At 36.2% G+C, this 20,043-nt stretch overlaps 1 protein-coding gene across 4 annotated transcripts in view; it reads right to left on the reverse strand.

The window, feature by feature from the left end:
- The window catches only part of LOC127867863 (extended synaptotagmin-2-like), a 71,460-nt gene that overhangs the window by 37,647 nt on the left and 13,770 nt on the right, over positions 1 to 20,043 (reverse strand). For all 4 annotated transcript variants that reach the window (XM_052409358.1, XM_052409357.1, XM_052409361.1 and 1 more), the window contains 12 exons: positions 17,894 to 17,935; positions 16,596 to 16,730; positions 15,613 to 15,689; positions 13,713 to 13,779; positions 12,717 to 12,806; positions 12,271 to 12,326; positions 9,964 to 10,084; positions 9,250 to 9,349; positions 7,939 to 8,009; positions 5,506 to 5,591; positions 5,159 to 5,207; positions 3,804 to 3,893 (listed from right to left, as the gene is read on the reverse strand). In XM_052409358.1, the coding sequence (XP_052265318.1) occupies positions 3,804 to 3,893; positions 5,159 to 5,207; positions 5,506 to 5,591; positions 7,939 to 8,009; positions 9,250 to 9,349; positions 9,964 to 10,084; positions 12,271 to 12,326; positions 12,717 to 12,806; positions 13,713 to 13,779; positions 15,613 to 15,689; positions 16,596 to 16,730; positions 17,894 to 17,935 (984 nt within the window). The remainder of the gene's footprint in view (positions 1 to 3,803; positions 3,894 to 5,158; positions 5,208 to 5,505; positions 5,592 to 7,938; positions 8,010 to 9,249; positions 9,350 to 9,963; positions 10,085 to 12,270; positions 12,327 to 12,716; positions 12,807 to 13,712; positions 13,780 to 15,612; positions 15,690 to 16,595; positions 16,731 to 17,893; positions 17,936 to 20,043) is intronic.

Here is a 20,043-nt window from a genome sequence, read left to right on the forward strand (position 1 = left end):
AAATAACAAAATGAAAGCATGAATCCACACAAATGTGGTGATGATGAAAAAAATGGGTCAGCACAGCATACAGTATGTTACCAAGTCATGTAAAAAAAACAGAGGTCCCAATTTAAAAAAAAGAGGGCCAAGATGACCCTAGTTCGCTCACCTGAAAGGAGTCTGTTCATTCAATCTTTACACAACATCAAACTTGACCTAGATATTGTCCAGACAAACATCCTGGTTAATTTTCATCATTATTGAACCAAAACTCTGGTGTATGGAGTGTTTTTGTTTTTGTAAGATTTGACCTGGTGACCTTTATTATATTAGTTGACTCCCCTTTATATCATAACCAAGATTCATAAAATCTGAAACAAAAATGTGACCTCTAGAGTGTTTACAAGGATTTTGTATAATATAATGAAAATTTGGACAATCTAAGGGCAATAATTATGGCATTAATTATGTGATTTTGCTCATTATAAAACTTGACTGAGATCTTTCAGCAACTTTGATAAAGAATGCTTGAGAAATGTGAATGCTAGAGTGTTTACAAACCAAATGTGGACGGGCGGACGGTGGACAAAGACCAATCCTAAAACCTCACCTGAGCAATCAGGTGAGCTAAAAAGTGTGTTTCATCGATCTGAGCCATTTTCCAACTTGTCTGAGAAATCAATAAAACCAATGTATTGACTAAGTTTCACGATGATTAGGCAAAAAATGTGACTTCTATAGTGTTCTATCACAAGGTTTCTCTCAGGTCACAAAAGGGAACTGCCCCTCCCCCCTGGCAGCCATGTTTTTTGACCCAACGGGACCATTTGCGAACTCATCTGAGATATATATAAAACAAATCTTTTCACCAATTTTCATGATGATTGGGCAAATAATGTGACTTCTAGAGTGTTCACAAGCTTTTTTTACTATATGAATATATGAAAACTGACCCCCCCCCCCCCGCAGGAGGCCATGTTATTCAACGGACTGGAACCATTTTCAAACTCAAATCTCATATCAAGGAAACAAATGTTCTTACCAAATTTCATGAAAATTGGGCCAAAAATGTGAAATCTAGAGTGTTCACATGTTTTCACAATATACATACAGAGAAAAATGCCCCGCCCACTGGCGGCCATGTTTTTTCTCCGATCTGGACCATTTTCGAACTCGTCCGAGATATCAATAAAGTCAATCTTTTGACCAACTTTCATGACGATTGGGCAAAAATTGTGACTTCTAGAGTGTTTACAAGGTTTCTCTATAGCCAAATAAGGAAAACTGCCCCGCCCACTGGCGGCCATGTTTTTCAACGGACCGGAACCACTTTTGAACTCATCCAACATATCATTAAGACAAACATTTGACAAAGTTACATGAAAAATTGGGCATGAAATGTGACTTCTACAGTGTTTACAAGTTTTTTTCTCTTTTTTTTTGACCTAGTGACCTAGTTTTTGACTTGGCATGACCCAGTTTCGAACTCGACCGATATTTCATTGGGACAAAGCTTCTGACCAAGTTTCATGACGATCGGACAATAAATGTGGCCCCTAGAGTGTTTATGAACAAATGTGAATGAACGGATGGACAAAGATCGGTCACAAAAGCTCACCTGAGCAATCTTGTGAGCTAAAAAGAGCTCCATTTGGTAAGGCCTTTTCGAGATTATTTTCCAATTAATTAAATGCTCATGCACACACTATGTCCAAAACGCCCACAGGTTTAACGTATTTTAAACTTCAGATCAAGAAAAGTATGTTTTGTCAAATGTTTGGCAATTAGTCTATTAACCCATTTATGCCTAGTGGACTCTCCCATCCTTCTAAATTGGATCAATTTATTTCCAAAATTAGGGATGTCTAGTAATTTTTTTTCTATATTTAGAATATTTCTTACAGAAATTCCTTTAAGCAAACAGCGCAGACCCTGATGAGATGCCGCATCATGTGGCGTCTCATCTGGGTCTACGCTGTTTGCAAAGGCTTTTTTTCCAGACGCTAGGTATATATGGGTTAAATACCCCAAATGTGAAGATTTAAAAGGTAAAGGTATGTTTCTTTTTATGAGATTTCTCCATTGTATATCCCAATGATTATTGTTTTTTTATAAAATCAAATTTGATGCAGCCATTCATAATAATACTTAACAATTGAAAAGTGACATCTTTTGTTACATTGTTTTAATAGAGTAGTATTTCTTTTTTTATTACGCATTATCGTTCCAGTCATGTTTTGGGAAAATTGGGCTCAATGCATGTGAGTTAAGTGTCATCCTAGACATTCAGAAATAAATCTGGGACAACACTTTACACATGCATTAAGCAAACTCTTTACATAATAACGCTCATTTAAACTCAAGACTGTGCATGCTGTATTTATGCCAAGCCCCTTTTCCCATGTTGAATGAAAATGAAAGCTGCAAAGCCAACCAATCTCTTACGCTTCAACTCACCATCTACAAATAAGAACGGCACAACACATAAACAAAATATTAATACAAGGAGAAAACTTAAATATCTGGAAAAAAATCTACAGTAAATATCTCAAAAACTAAATATCAAGCAAATAAGTCTATTTGCACAATTCAGGTAGTTTACATGTACATAAAATAAATTGTCGAAACAATAGGCACATTGGCAGTGTTTTTAGAATTTACATTTTTTGTAAGTTATATAAAATATTTGCTCAAATCCAGAACAAAAGCATTAAAAACATGGCAGATTGCCAACTTGTTTAACTTTGTTCATATGCACAGGGCTCTAGATAAATGTGAGAGTTAGAAAAGAAAGATAGAACTATTTAATGAATTTTAAACAAAACTCATTTTTCCAATTTGTACATGAATCTTCACAAACAGTCACGGTATATGCCCATAAAGTTTCAAATGCCCCCAACAGTTGCATGATTATGTTTTGTGAAAACATAAAAGTTGACCAAAGAATATTTTAGGGTGTCTAAATTCTAATGTTAATCCGACACAATGTTCATGCCATTCAATTACAATGTGAACAATCTTCTAATTATCAGTGCTTGTGTTTTCACAACAGCTACATGCTTTACGTATGTGTTAATCTCAAAACATTTCATTATATTTGCATAAAAGATATATAGAGTGTAAAGAAAATACCTATTGTACTTATGTCTAACATATAAAACTATACATATACAGGAATAGTACCTTATTTGTTTTGAAAGTTTCTTGCATTAACCAGTGTTGTAAAACAGACAGTAAACAAGATATGTGTCCATAAAGATCAAATTCCCCCCCCCCCCCCCCCATTACACTTTTGTCTCAAAAGGCCACATAACTTGACATAACTCTGCCTTGATCTGAAAGTCAGGCTTGTAGACTAACGCACCAGAAATCAGATCAATATCTAAAACCATTTATGACAAAAACTCCAGGAATCGTATGCCAAATTGTTAGGCGGGCGGACTGACGGACAGACAGTCGGACTGCTATATGCCACCCTACTGGTAGCATAAAAATAGCAAATCTGACATACCAGAGCCTTATTAACAATTTAATGCCTTATTGAAATAAATCATAAAACATAAAATAAAACCCTTTAAGCCAAACGTTTGAAAGAAAATGCTAAACATTGATATAAAAACAAAAGCACATATATGCCACATAACATTTCAGAACATATTAAGACCAACAATGAGTCCCCAAATTTTTTGTCTAAACAGAGAAACTTGCAATTTGCCACTAAAATACAGAGATACAGCGATGGCTGTTGCTGTAAAGAGGGGGTAACTGCAGCAAGGATTTTGCAGCAAGAGTTACCTGGCCAGGCAGGCAGAGTTACATACCTTGTTCAGAAGCAGGGGATCCTTTGAGAGGTACAGCCACTGCAGTCGCAAGTGCAGCTTGCCAGACTTCACGTTCTCCAGGGGTAACCACTGCAGCAAAAAAATGAACCTCCCTGTGTTAAAACTGGGTCTTAATGCATGTGCGTAAAGTGTCGTCCCAGATTAGCCTGTGAAGTCTGCACAGGCTTATAAGGGATAATACTTTTTCTCAGAACACGACTAAATTGTTTTTAAAGTTCAGGAATGGATGAACCATTGTTATTGAACAACAAGTATGGAGGGTCAATTGTTTTAAATATGCGGTTATGTCTGGTTAATTAATCTGATATTAGAAGCTTTGATAGTAAAGTATTTTTTATTGCAGGTATGAATAGTGAATGTTTTTTTAATTACAGGTTTGGACAGTCAATTGTTTAAAATTACAGGCATGAAATGTCTATTGTTATGAAATGACCTGTATGGATGTACACTGTTATGAAAACGCAGGTATTGATGTATTGTTGATCTGAAGTTACAGGTTTTGACAGACACTTGCTTTGAAAAAACAGGACAGCTGGTTAATTATTCTGAAACTAAATGTATTGATTGTCAATTATTTATAACACTGTATTATGTGAATTGGGAATAAGACATAAATTTGGGAATAAATTGTGTTTCATCAAAAGTGCATAATATGCAGATTATATGTTGCATGTATCTAGTTTTTTACAAATTATAATTAAAACATATACTTGCATATATAATAGCATCATTTAAATTGATTTTACTTCAAAACTGGATTTTTTATTAATTAAAAAGAAAAATCCTCATGAAATGAAACTGTGTCCATGCTGTGCATGGACACGGTTTAAAAATACACTTTAAATGATACAAATTCAATCACTGTTAATGAAAAAGTCATGGAAAATGTCTTATTAAGCTTAAATTATAGATAATATATTACAAAAATATATGTAGATCCTGAAATTCATAGTTCTGTTTGAGAAAATCACCAAAATGATGTCCATTCCCAGTTTGATGTCTTATTCCCAATTCACATAATACAGTGTTTTATTAACTACATGTATGGAAGTTTTAATTACATGTTTAGGTAGTCAACTGTTCTGAATTAAAAGGCTTAAAAATTAAATTCTTCATAAATTTCAGGTATTAACAGCAAATTGATGGGGAAAATACAAGTATTGATGGTACATGATCAACTGCAAACTAGTCAGTAGGGTTGAAATAACACTTATGGATGGTCAATTTATGTTACTGAATTTAGACGGTATTCACTCAAAAAACAACACAAGATAAGTCAGTGCAACGAGGTTGAACACACATCCTCTCAACAACACAGCTGGTTACTCACTTACATTGTCTACCAAACCTTTGTCTGCAACTGGGGAGAGTTCTACTGATAACCTACAAAAACATAGCATAGTATAGCAAATATCATAAAATCATTTCATTAACCTTTATATACATGGTTTCTAAAAATCATACCAGACTGAAGGACAAGGGGAAATATGTTTGCCCGCTTCCCTCCAAAAGTTGAAGAATGAAAACTGATATGCATTAAATTACGTTAAATTGTTTTTTATGTGTTTCCTAGCAATGCCTAGCAATTCATCAATGATTAAATGATCCGATCAATTCTATTTACAAGCAATATAATCAGACATGTATCATGACTTTGACAGAAAACCACAGATGAACATACGTTCCCAGCTTGTCATCCTTGCCTCCGGTGTCTTCATCTCTCACTTCTACGTCCATGAACTGACCGTCACGCTGATCAATAATGGTCTACAAGGGACACAACTCCATGTATACCAGCATGATATACAAGGGACACAACTTAGCATATAGTACTTTTATTAACATTTCAGACCAAAAACATGTAAAAAGCCTATATAAAACAAGAGATGTGTTTGTCAGAAACACAATGCCCCCTTTTGCGCCGCTTTGAAATAAAATTTCAATATATCATTTGGTAGGTTCAGAAGCTTTATCCCTTTTAAAGCTTGTTACTTCCCTTGGATTGTATTTTTTTTACAGACAGACCAAAAACAATATGCCCATCGATCTTTCGATCTGGGGGCATAAAAATTGAGAGGCAAACAAAAGCTATAATTAAGTAAAAAAAAATCCCCTAATTTATCCATTGCCATAAAGTATGCGTATCATTTTAATTCTATTATTTCAGATACTTCTTTATAAAATCTTATCAAAACCATCAAATCTGAAGGCGTTCAATTATAACACAGTAACTCAATAAGCATCTTGCTAATTGGTATGCAGTGTTCAGGAAATGCATCAGGAAATTGAATAGCTTAACAATAATATCATGTGAGAAACTTTAAAGGATAAAGTGTTTCAAAGCACATTAACGATTAGCATCTGCTCATAATTAACATTTACATTAATTTCCTTAAAGAATCAGACATTAAGACACACAATAAAATATTTTTTCTTAAATTTAGGTCTGATAAAAGTCAGATAATAAAGAATAGCTATGGTGAATATTTGAGCTGCATTCTGAAAAATCTGGGCTCAATGAATATGTGTTAAGTGTCATACCAGATTTGTCTGCATAGTCTGCACAGGCTAATCAGGAAGGATACACTTTGCTTTAATGGAATTTTTGTTTTAAGGAAGTGTCTCCTTAACTGAAAGCCAGTCTGGGTAGAGGTGTTGTCCAGTCTAGTTAGAGGTGTTGTCCAGTCTAGTTAGAGGTGTTGTCCAGTCTAGGTAGAGGTGTTGTCCCTGATTAGCCTGTTCAGACTGCACATTCACATTCAGTCCAGTCTGGGTAGAGGTGTTGTCCAGTCTAGGTAGAGGTGTTGTCCAGTCTAGGTAGAGGTGTTGTCCCTGATTAGCCTGTTCAGACTGCACATTCACATTCAGTCCAGTCTGGGTAGAGGTGTTGTCCAGTCTAGGTAGAGGTGTTGTCCAGTCTAGGTAAAGGTGTTGTCCCTGATTAGCCTGTTCAGACTGCACATTCACATTCAGTCCAGTCTGGGTAGAGGTGTTGTCCAGTCTAGGTAGAGGTGTTGTCCAGTCTAGGTAGAGGTGTTGTCCAGTCTAGGTAGAGGTGTTGTCCAGTCTAGGTAGAGGTGTTGTCCAGTCTAGGTAGAGGTGTTGTCCAGTCTAGGTAGAGGTGTTGTCCAGTCTAGGTAGAGGTGTTGTCCAGTCTAGGTAGAGGTGTTGTCCAGTCTAGGTAGAGGTGTTGTCCGGTCTAGGTAGAGGTGTTGTCCAGTCTAGGTAGAGGTGTTGTCCAGTCTAGGTAGAGGTGTTGTCCAGTCTAGGTAGAGGTGTTGTCCAGTCTAGGTAGAGGTGTTGTCCAGTCTAGGTAGAGGTGTTGTCCAGTCTAGGTAGAGGTGTTGTCCAGTCTAGGTAAAGGTGTTGTCCAGTCTAGGTAGAGGTGTTGTCCAGTCTAGGTAGAGGTGTTGTCCAGCCTAGGTAGAGGTGTTGTCCAGTCTAGGTAGAGGTGTTGTCCCTGATTAGCCTGTTCAGACTGCACATTCACATTCAGTCCAGTCTAGGTAGAGGTGTTGTCCCTGATTAGCCTGTTCAGACTGCACATTCACATTCAGTCCAGTCTAGGTAGAGGTGTTGTCCCTGATTAGCCTGTTCAGACTGCACATTCACATTCAGTCCAGTCTAGGTAGAGGTGTTGTCCCTGATTAGCCTGTTCAGACTGCACATTCACATTCAGTCCAGTCTAGGTAGAGGTGTTGTCCCTGATTAGCCTGTTCAGACTGCACATTCACATTCAGTCCAGTCTAGGTAGAGGTGTTGTCCCTGATTAGCCTGTTCAGACTGCACATTCACATTCAGTCCATTCTAGGTAGAGGTGTTGTCCCTGATTAGCCTGTTCAGACTGCACATTCACATTCAGTCCAGTCTAGGTAGAGGTGTTGTCCCTGATTAGCCTGTTCAGACTGCACATTCACATTCAGTCCAGTCTAGGTAGAGGTGTTGTCCCTGATTAGCCTGTTCAGACTGCACATTCACATTTAGTCCAGTCTAGGTAGAGGTGTTGTCCCTGATTAGCCTGTTCAGACTGCACATGCTTATCTGGGATGACACTTAAAGCACATTCAGTCAGTCCATTTTTCCCAGAATAAGGCCCATATCCTGACAAGGTTACCTCAAACACAGAGTTCCACTCTGGTTCAATTGTGTTGTTGATCACAGGAGTCTTGAACTTCATTGCCCCCACTGAAACAACAACAGTTGGCGCTATTTTAAGATGTCCAATATTGGGATTTCTGCTGAATGACTGTACAATCATTTATTTTTGTCTGCTTTAAATTTTGTGGCTTTTCAAAAATGACTTTTTTCCTTGTTACATAAATTTGTGGATTTCCGATTTTTGAGAAAAAATGAATAATCCGTGCTTGTCATTTTTCATTGTGTTTGTGTTAAATTCGTGAATAGCTCAACCCATAAAATCAAGGAAAATTTATGTCCAATTGATAATTTCATGTATATTACAAAGTTAAAACTTAGCTTCACTTGAAGATAACAAGCACATTTAAGACATGTCATGCAAAATTGGGTCTTATATCACGTGCAGTAAGCACAGTCTGGTGAGGAGATACGTTGTCCACTAATGTGCCAACGAAACCTTGCATGACTTCATAGTGACAGGGTAGCTCATGACAAGATGTGGATGTGCAGGCAGATCAGGAGCTACGCTGTCAACTGTTGGCATAAGACTCATTTTCGCATGACACTGCTCTTTTGACTTAATCAACAATATGAAGTATAATTGATATCAACATAGTGTAATAAACATCAATGTAATGTGTATCCCTAATGAGAAACAATGGTTCTAACTGCTATGATTTTCTTAGTGCATTAAACCTGGGATTGAAAAAATGTCATGAGACAGTTAAAATAACCCCTAGTCAGTAACAATTTGTTGAATCGACTTTTTGAAATGTAAAAGAACTTAAGCTGTGAGAATCGTAAGTGAATTATGAGCCATAAGTCATCAATAAGGTCTCCAAACTGTCATTAAAATTTCAAATTATTTATAGCAGCATTCTAGGCAAATAGGGCTTAATGAATGTGCCGAAATGTGTCATCCTATATAGCCTGTGAGACTTTCTGAATTTATAAAATCGTTGATTTGAAAGAAGACCCTTTTTATATTAAAATCGAGTTTAGGCTGGAAGTGTCATCACTGACAAGCCTGTGCAGAAAGCACAGATTAATCTGGGTCAACACTTAATGCACATGCTTTTAGCCTGATTTATGTACATCGGATCAATCAGCTCATAATTTGCCAGTCAAAGCACCTATGAGGCAATACTTAATCAGTAAATGTCACTATTTTCAGTGACTATTAAAGCCTGTGCCAACTGCACAAGACAATCTGGGATGACTCTTAATGATCATGCATTATGCCAAATTTTATCAAAAGAGGCACATTATTACATGCCCCAGTGTATACCTCTGATAACGGTGTATGGGTCAGACTTGCCCTTGCCCATCAGGCCAATATCTGCCTTCACAAGTTCCTTGGCCTCCAGACAGTGGATTCTCAACACTCCCTGCACACAGACAAATAGGTAGTCAATTTTCAACACAGCATTGATAAGGCTTATTTATTGTCAAGGTAGAATTTCTGACCAAGTCTCAACAAGATTGATTAAAAACTGTGGTCTCTTGAGTGATTACATGCTACAACAGCACTCTGTACTCAGATGAGCTAAAACAGTAAGACTGAAAATGTGTGTCAATAAATCACTTACAATAAAGCAACTCTTTTATCAGTTTTATAAATCATGATCATGATTATGATGATCATGATGATCATAATCATCATCATCATCATCATCATCATCATCATCATCATCATCATCATCATCATCATCATCATCATCATCATCTTCATCATCAGTATCATCATCAGTATCATCATCAGTATCATCATCATCATCATCAGTATCATCATCAGTATCATCATCATCATCAGTATCATCATCAGTATCATCATCAGTATCATCATCATCATCATCATTATCATCATCAGTATCATCAGTATCATCATCATCATCATCATCATCACTTTATCTATCCCCTTCTCCTCATCATCATCTTCTTGCTGGCCTGCATTATGTAAGGCCAAATTGTATGTCAGCCAACTGTAAGTTGATGTACTCACGTCAGGTGAAGGGAACTTGAGCTTGGATATTTTGACCCCCTTTGCCATCTCCACAACAATTCTGTTAGGCAGCACCATGATGCTAGCAATGTTCTCTTGTATAATAGTGTGTACCATGTCACTGTGAAATAGAGAATGTACCATATCACTGTGAAATAGAGAATGTACCGTATCACTGTGAAATTGAAAATGTACGATATCAATATGAACAAGAGATGTGTTTGTCAGAAACACAATGCCCCCTATTGCGCCGCTTTGAAGCCATAAATTTGACCTTGGACATTTAAGGATTCCTTGACCTTGACCTTTCACCACTCAAAATTTGCAGCTCCATGAGATACACATGCATGCCAAATATCAAGTTGCTATCTTCAATATTGCAAAAGTTATGAAGAAGGTTAAAGTTTTGGTTAAAGTTTTTGAATTTGTTTTTTTTTACCTTTGACCTTGAAGGGTGACCTTGACCTTGACCTTTCACCACCAAAATGCGCAGCTCTATGAGATACACATGCATGCCAAATATCAAGTTGCTATCTTCAATATTGCAAAAGTTATGACCAAGGTTAAAGTTTTGGTTAAAGTTTTGGGACACACATACACACACACACATACAATGACAGACAGGCCAAAAACAATATACCCCCGATCTTTCGATCCGGGGGCATAAAAAAAGTGTACCATGTCACTGTCAAATAGAGAATGTACCATATCACTATGTAATAGAAAATAAACCATGTCACTATGAAATAGAGAATGTACCATGTCACAGTGAAATAGAGAATGTACCATGTCACTGTGAAATAGAGAATGTACCATGTCACTGTGAAATAGAGAATGTACCATGTCACTGTGTAAAAAAGAATGAACCATGTCACTGTGAAATAGAGAATGTACTGTGTTACTGTGAAATAGAAAATGAACCATGTCACTCTGAACTAGAGTGTACCATGTCACTGTGAAATAGAGAATGCCAAGATGCAATATTGTCTTGAAGAGTTTTAATGGACTGTACCATGTTACTGTGGAAAGAATAGAGGAAATATTACAGATCCATTATATTTGTTGGATTTAGCGATTTTGATACATTTAAATTGTGATATGACTGACATGTTTATGCACTGTACATACAGCAAAACTGCGATAACTCGAGGTAGCACGGGACTGACATCAATGCTTGAGTAATCGCAAATTTCGAGTAATCCATGGTATTATTTGTTTTCACTGTTTCGGTTGATGATGCTTAACTTCTGACCGCAAACGTTTTATTTACATGTAAGACGGTTCTTCGAAAAGAAAATGATTTGTAAAAATCGCTATACTAAACAATAAGAATTACTATTCATTCATTTAATTTAATCAACATATACACATAACACATATTTAATCAAAAATATTCAAGCAATATTCAATGTACATGTAGCTTATTTAAAATAGCACACGGTACGTACATGCCCATGAAGGATCACTACACAGTTTGTATTTAATTTACATTTAGTCAGACTTGTATTGTGCAAAGTCTAAGATTGAAGACTGTCGCAACCTATTAGCTTCCCGGAACTGATGAGGTAAGATGTTTCGCGATAGAGAGCAGAGCATGTGTTGTTCAGGGTCTGTGCATCTCAAAGGATGACAATCTGAGTGCTTCTCAAACTGTGACTTACTTCACACCTAATCAAGCGTTTTTTGTCTGGTTGATTGCGCTGTTTTCACAACTCATATTTTTTTAGCACAGACCAGACAAGAAAGTGACTTCGAATAATTGCCAGTTAATTAGGTGTGAAATGCCTTTCAGGGACCAGCACACGTCCTTGAGTTATCGAAAATCGCATGTTTAAGTTATTGTGGGTATTTTTATATAGAAATTAAAGGAAAATGTTAGGGACTTCCTTTAATGCTCGAGTAATCGGCAGTTTTCGAGAAATCGCCAGCGCGAGTTAATGCAATTCTACTGTATTGGCAGTTTGAAATGAGTGTGATCTTAAAACATGTCATCAACAATTAAATCATGTTTTACTGTTGCATAATGTAGATTATCCTTATGTTTAATATCCTATTAGTATTTTATTTTAAAATCCCATCTCATACTTTTCAAACTGTGAATAATAACAGTTGTAATTGGAAACGCCATTATAAATATTGCTATTCAGACGTGATAAAAAAATTTAGGTGCAGACAAGCATTGCTCATATTTCGTTGAAATAGTTTGTATTGATATTAAGGTGAAAAAGCTTTGTTGCATGTCAAACATTAAAACTTTCAAGCACATAGAACATTGAGATATTTATCTTTTGACTTAAAGAGACTCACCTGAGGCCAGGTAGGTCCAGAGCATTGGCAAGATTGGTCAAGTTGAAGTCAATATTCTGAAATGTACCAAAGATTTAAATGAGCAGCGCCCAGAGAACACTGGGCTAAGATACATGTGTGAAGTGTTGTCCCAGATTAGCTTGTTCAGTTTGCACAGGATAATCAGGGATGACACCGCTTTTATGGAGTTTTTTCTTTTAAAGTAAGTCTTTTCATGAGCATCCCTGATTAACATTCTACTTGTACATTTTGTATGATGCGCGCACCAGATGGTCATTCTACAAATATAATGTATACCAGTTTGAAGCTCTACAAGTCTAATAGTGTACCAGATTGGCATAATTATTATCTACATAACTTACGGTCTATCTACAGGTGTCAAGAGAACAAGATTGTCACTCTAAGCTATCATGTCCCCCAAAGATTTACATGTATCATATACATACCGGATTATTGAGGAAGAAAACGCTGATGCCGCCAAAGAAAGGGGCCTGATTGATGAGTGGCTTCAAGATGACACGCACAGTACCGTGAAGCTGAAACAAGCAGAGAACAACAACAACTGGAAGGTGGAAAACTATAAGCTATTGAGTAGGAATGGACACATTTTGTCAAATTCAAGATGTACTTTTCAAGAATATATAGAAGTATTTTTATCCAAGTTTCAAAACAATCAAATGATATGCATAGTAAAAAATGAATGCTTGTACATTATATGTAATTTACATATAACAAGTTGTTCTGAAATCAATAATTTACAGTAAAAACATGAATCAGGAATTGATTTATTCAACTGGGCAGTTTAACTTTTATTAATCAAATAAATTTTCAATGACTAACTATGCCAATAATTTTAAATTATGGTTTGATATTTACTTCTGCACTTTAGGGCTATGTCTTATTTTATTAGCAAAAACTGCTACTTGGTACATTCAATCTCATTATATTTTACTTACTTTTCATAAATATACAGAAAATGATTTGTGTGCAACAATAACCTCAAATCAGAGATTGTAAAAGAATCTGAGATTCTACAGTTTCTTGTTTTTACTAAATCAAATTCCAATCCATGACTTAACAGTTCACATTTAAATGAGCCTCATTATAAGAAAACAGGGCTTAATGCATGTGCGTAAATTGTCATCCTAGATTAGCCTGTGCAGTCTAAACAGGCTAATCAGGGACAAAACTGTCCCATTTTATATTATTTTGCGTTTAAAAGACATCTCTTCTTAGCAAATATTCAGTTAAGGCGGAATATTTCGTCTCAGGTAAGTCTGTGCAGAATAATAAAGGAGGAGACTTTGGGCACATGCATTAATCCTTGTTTTCCGAAACAGAGGCTCCAATGCATAAGTGAGTAAGAGACGTATCAAGTGTCTGTTTGCATACTGCATTTATGTCATGAAAGTGATTGAAATAAGCCCCTGTAAATCTGTTACCTGTAGGTCCTTGATTCCAGCTGACACGCCCTTCAATTTCACCTCAATTTCACAGTCGCTGCTGTATCTAAACAAGAAGCAGACAGGACAATCAATAGCTAGCAGACATGACAATGGATTGCATAGCTATAAAAACATGACACAAGAATGCACCATTTACAAATGAGGCTTGTTCTGGAATACATGTAAATGAGCTGAAATGTATGTTTGTAAAGTGTTGCACCACATAAGCCTGTGCAGCCTGCACAGACTTATCAGGGACACTTTCCCCTCCCTTCGTAGCAAAAATCCAGTTAAGACAGAAAGTGATAAGCCTGTGCCAACAGTACAGGCTACTCTGGGATGTCATTTGACACACATGGATTAAGCTCAATTTTCCCAGGACAAGCTCAAATGTTTGTCCCAAGCAAGAAAGAAACAAGAGATGTGTTTGTCAGAAACACAATGCCCCCTATTGGGCCGCTTTAAAATAAAATTTCAATGCATCATTTGGCACGTTTAGAAATTATCTCCCTTTTAAAGCTTATAACTTCCCATGGATTATATTTTTTTACTTTTGACCTTGAAAGATGACCTTGACCTTTCACCACTCAAAATGTGCAGCTTCATGAGATACACATGCATGCCAAATATCAAGTTGCTATCTTTAATACTAGTATTGCAAAAGTTATTGCAAAAGTTTAACCAAGGTTAAAGTTTTGGGACAGAATGACAGACAGGCTGGCCAAAAACAATAAGCCCCCGATCATTCGATCCGGGGGCATAAAAATGTAATTCTGTGTACAAACATAAATCTTCAAACCATATACATGGGTAAAAAAATTTAACCAAACTAACATGAAGAAACCAATATTGTTATCAATTAACCCTTTAACACTTAGATACATGAACCTATTTGACGCATTTTTTGTCACATAAAAAGTTTGATTTTATAAAAGACCTGTCTTACTAGATTCAAGTTTTAAAGGCTTAATTTCCAACCCTTAGATACTGATGCTTAGCAGCCAACAATTGTTTGCACATAGCCATGTTTACTTTGCTTCTGAGTGGGAAAGGGTTAACCATAAAATATTCAAACTTAACTTATTCTTGAAACTAAGTGATCACTCTTATGACATGACACCTTTGATTTGCTGATAATAATGATTTATATTTATGCCTCAAGGAAATACCCAAAACGATTGTTGATACTTAGAAAATCATGTACGGAACATATTGGATGCCCACACTTCTAACATGGTGATGATTGAATTAAAACTGTTCAATGGAAAGAATGGGGCCTAATTTGCAAACATTTGCAAACCAATTGTGCCTTGTTCTGTGAAAGCTGGTCATAATGCATGTGCGTAAAGTGTCGTCCCAGATTAGCCTGTGCAGTTCGCACAGGCTAATCAGGGACGACACTTTCCGCCTAAACTTGATTTTCGGTAAGGAGGGACTTCCTTGAAACTAAAAATACCATTAAAGCGGAAAGTGTCGTCCCTGATTAGCCTGTGCGGACTGCACAGGCTAATCTGGGACGACACTTTCCGCACATGAATTAAGCCCAGTTTTCTCAGAACAAGACACAATTTACTTTTCAAATCTGCAAACGAGATACTAAACGAGTCTTGTTCTGGAAACACATGTTTGTACATGTAATGTGTCATCCCAAATAAGCGTGTTCAGTCAGCACATTTAAATTAGTAACCATAAATTCCGCTTTTTTGTTTGAAGGAAGTCTTTACTAAATGATAACCCAATGAAAGCGGAAAGTGTCATCACTGATTAGCCTGAGCTGACTGCACAAGCTATCTTGGGACAAAACCTAACACACATGCATTAAGCCCAGTTTTTCCGAGAATGAGGTTCAAATAGTGATTGCATGCCGAGACTGTTTGTCCTCTTACACACAACTTACATGATGTCCAGGTCCATGTAGATCTCATCTCTCTTGACTTTCTCAGTGTACACCTTCACACCTCCTATACGAGGAGGCTGAAACATGAACCAAACTTATAGCAGAAAATCCTAACTAGTACACAAAGTTGTTTTTTTGGCATAGTTGTCATAGCTATTTATTTTTTTCTCTAGATTCTTTGTGATAATTTATACAGTGGGAACAAATAATGAAAATGGAATTGGGCCAATATTCTGCATAAAGGAAATGCAAACTTTTTGCTTACATAATTCAATAACAGTTGCATACGTTTTGATGATTACACAGCCATGTATTGTTACAATTAAGCAATGAAAATAAAGTAGTAAGCATATCTATAACTTAAACTACAGAGACAAATACAAGTTTGCACAGTTTGCCATATTTAATTTTATGCTAAGAATGTTACGTAATGACCTTTCTTATAATGAACTATTATATTGTATTTGGCATCCATACGCGATGCTGAGAGGGGACACAGGTCAATCATAACATACTACCAGCTCACAGGTGCTTGTAAGTAGGCTGCAGTACTGTTGTTGTTTTTGACACTACACCCTATATCATGGTAAATGTCAACAATTAAAAAATAAGTAATATTTTTCTAGACAAAATTGATGGGCCTTAAATTCCCCATCTCAATGTATCATTGTGTAAAAGTTGTATCATACTTTTCCACTTTTGTTTTATTGAATTTTTAAATGATGTTTAAAATACTTAAAAAAGCAAAATTCCAGTAATATAATTCAGGAATCGGCCCTTTTACTGAACCCTGTTAAACCTTTAATACTAAGGCAAACACTTTTTTGCTTGTAATCCTTTCAAGGCTTCTTTTCCAACCCTAAGATACTGATGAGTTACTCACAGGCTGTTCTGGTTGCATGCAGGTTAAATATGGCCATTTTCAGTTTTCTTCTGAGCGAGAAAGGGTAAAATACTGAACAAAACAAGCTTAATTTACTTACAATGTCTCCAAGGTCAATGTTGACAAACTTGAAGGAGCCCATCAGGCTGGTAGAGTCCTGTACAGTCTTCTGTACCTGGGTCATCAACAGGGTCTGTACGTACTCACCGATGAACGGCCACATCTGGTAAATAATCTGGCAAAAAAGAAAAATTTGTAAGAAAAAAAATAGGTTTGAGCCATGCTCTGATAAAACCAGGCTTAATGCATGTGAGTTAAGTGTTGTCTCAGATTAGACTGTGCTGTCTACACAGGCTAATCAGGAACCACACTTCCACTAAACCTAGATTTTCATTTAAAAGAGGCTTCATTTATAGGCAAAATACCATAAAAGCCACAATGTTGTCCCTGTTTCGTCTGTGCTGACTGCACATGCTTATCTGTGACAACACTTATGCACATACATTAAGTCCCATAGTCCCACAGCATGGCTTGTTAACAGGTTCTGCTGTGAAAGTAATGCAAAACCTTCAAGACAATACACAATACTATAAGTTTAACTCTATGGTCTATTTAAGGATAGATCTTTAAGAGATTTTGACGTGTTTCGATACTTAAGCAATCTAGTTTTTTATTTCACAAATATGTATCAGCCATTTGGAATTACATAGCCCAGTTGAGGGCGCAGAGGAAAGTGGCAAACAAAACCTGCATTTCATAAACACAATGCCCCCCTACTGCGCTTTGAAGCCGCATCACAGCTATTCTAGAGAAAGTCCAAGGTCCATAATTTTTCACCAAATAAATGGACTGGAACGAAACTCACACTTCATCTGTAAATCATGTAGATTATTATAGACTCACATGCCAAACATCAGCTCATTAACAGAAATAGTTGCATAAAAAGCCTCCTGAATATGGTTATTAAAGAGAAAATTTCCTAGGCCCATAGCTGCATCAAAAATCAATGGACCGGAACGAATTTCACACTTCATCTGTAGGCCATGTAGGTAGACCCACATACCAAAAATCAGCTAAATATCTGAAAGTGTTGGGTAAAAAAACCCTCAAAAAAACAGAATGCAATACAAACAGATGGACAGACAGACCAAGAGACAGTGCGACTGCTATATGCCTACCTACCAGGGGCATAAAAAACAAGTTAATTATTGTAATACAAATGTACAAACTAGTTTGTAAAATAACAAAATACTTGCCACCATGAAAAACTTATTTTTCTAATTATTGCTAATCTAATTAAATTTGGTTAAAGATTTGCTACACAATTCCATGCTTTTAATACAGAACTAAAGGAAGAGGTTTCAATAAGTTTCATTTAGTCATTAAAAGTGGACTAACCTTGTTGACCCATTCTGCCCTCTCCACATCTGGGAAGAAGACCTGAAAGACAACCAACCAATATACTTCAAGACTTAATTAAAGGCCATGCTCCGGGGAAAAAAGGTGCTTAATGCATGACTGTGCATAAAGTGTCATCCCCCGAAACTTTCCTCCTTCATGGAATTTTTCATTTAATTTAAGGAAGTCTCTTCTAAACAAAAATATAGTCTAGGCTGTAAGTGTGATCCCTAATTAGCCTGTGTGGACTGAACAAGCTTATCTGGGACAATACTGTATGCACATGAATTATACCCCATTTTCCCCAGAGTGTGGGCTACCATAACTTTAAATGTCGCTTTTTATGATTTTTGACTGGCGCGACTTTATAGTACAGGTATGTCAATACTATATAAACTGTACGCTGAAGTTTCTTTAGCTACACATGTAACCTCAGTAGCTTGAACTTGCTTCATGTACAATATAAAATGAGCAGCCATACTGCTGTGGATTCAGTCTTGTGCAGTGTTTTTCAGTTAAGCTGTTTCATCCAAGGCCAGCAGTCCCCTATGAATAATTCATGATATTGCAATGGCTTCTTGACAGAATTCCACCAAACCTTTGGCTAAGTATCTTTTTCAAAAATGGAAAATGAGTTGTAAATTAAGCCTTTTAGTTTCTTAAAGTTACTCAGGATTAGTGACAGTTTGATGCTTCTAGCTAAAGCTTGGAAGGCTCTTTGTTTATGTAATGAATTTCTTTTCCATTCAAAGATATTATTAACCATTTTACATTAATTTCTTAATTAACATGTACAGCCTGTATTTGGAAAATGGATCATTTCATGGACAATATGTATTTATGAACAACCATTATTTGTAAATTAAAATAATTTAAAATAAATCAAACTGGTATTTGAAATATATTTTAATTAACATATATTTGTCTTCTCTTTTTTTCCACTGTTTCTTTTAGGAATGTGTGTAACAAGATCAGACAATGTAAAAAAACACTCAATCATGGACATGTTCAACCTAAATGATGTGATGGTCAGTACGCAAGGTGACAAATTTAGAAGTGGTATAAATTTATGCTCAGAGGGTATAATATTATGTAAGCCGTTTTATCCTAAATTTCCATCTGCATGTAAACGCTTCCCTTAACAAACTTAAGAACTTTTGATTTATGATAATCGATAAATGAAACAATTATTTTGTTAAATTATGTTATCAAAAGTGTTTTTGTACTTGCTTGCGCCCACTGTATACTGTTTTTTAAATTTATGATTTGTTTGTATATGATTTAGCAATCAGTGAGTAACTTCAGTAACCTTAAAGTAAATGTTTTTGAATGCTTGAAATCTGTTTATAGTCCATTTAACAAGAGCAAATTTTCCTTTATGTACATGAATAAATATGAAATATTATGTCCATGTAAAGGGGAGCATTTAGCCTTAACGTCTGTATATAAGCCTGTCACATACACTACATAGCATACAGTCATCCAGGTGTGAATATGTTTTTATTACCAGAGCGGGTCTATACATTTCATTACTCCCAAATGACTAATCATAGCCAGTGTACAAAGAGTAGCTATTACATGTCTGTACTTGACTGGACTTTGACCAATATTGACCATGACCAATGTGAACTCTCTAAAGAAATGCTACATTAAATGAACATTTGAGCCTCACTCTGGGAAAATGGGGCTTAATGCATGTGTGTTAAGTGTTAATTTTGGCTTTTATTGAATTTCTTGCTTAAAAGAAGCCTCTTATTGACAAAATTCAGTCTAGGTGGAAAGTGTCGTCCCTGAGAGATTAATAATTGATATAGGAATGTACAGCAGATACCACAATTTTGTGCTGACCATACCTCTTTATTCCTTACACATAATGATTGTTATTTTCACTCAGAACTGCCCCTAGCAATGCCAGGTGAGTCATGAGATCAGTCTCATGGCCTATGGGTGATATCAAACGCCCGATTGGGGCAGCGCATGAGAACTTTGTCGTTCTTCGACACTGCCTGAAGCAAATCTTGCGTTCGCTCATAAATATTCTGATATCGTGGCGGGAAATTCACATGGAATATATTGTGACCAAAAAAAATTAAAACAAGCTTTTTGTATCTCGTTAAATCTATGTTGCCATACCACATCTAACATTTAAA

This window comes from Dreissena polymorpha, chromosome 2 (assembly GCF_020536995.1).
Source record: "Dreissena polymorpha isolate Duluth1 chromosome 2, UMN_Dpol_1.0, whole genome shotgun sequence".
In the NCBI taxonomy this organism is placed as follows: domain Eukaryota; kingdom Metazoa; phylum Mollusca; class Bivalvia; order Myida; family Dreissenidae; genus Dreissena; species Dreissena polymorpha.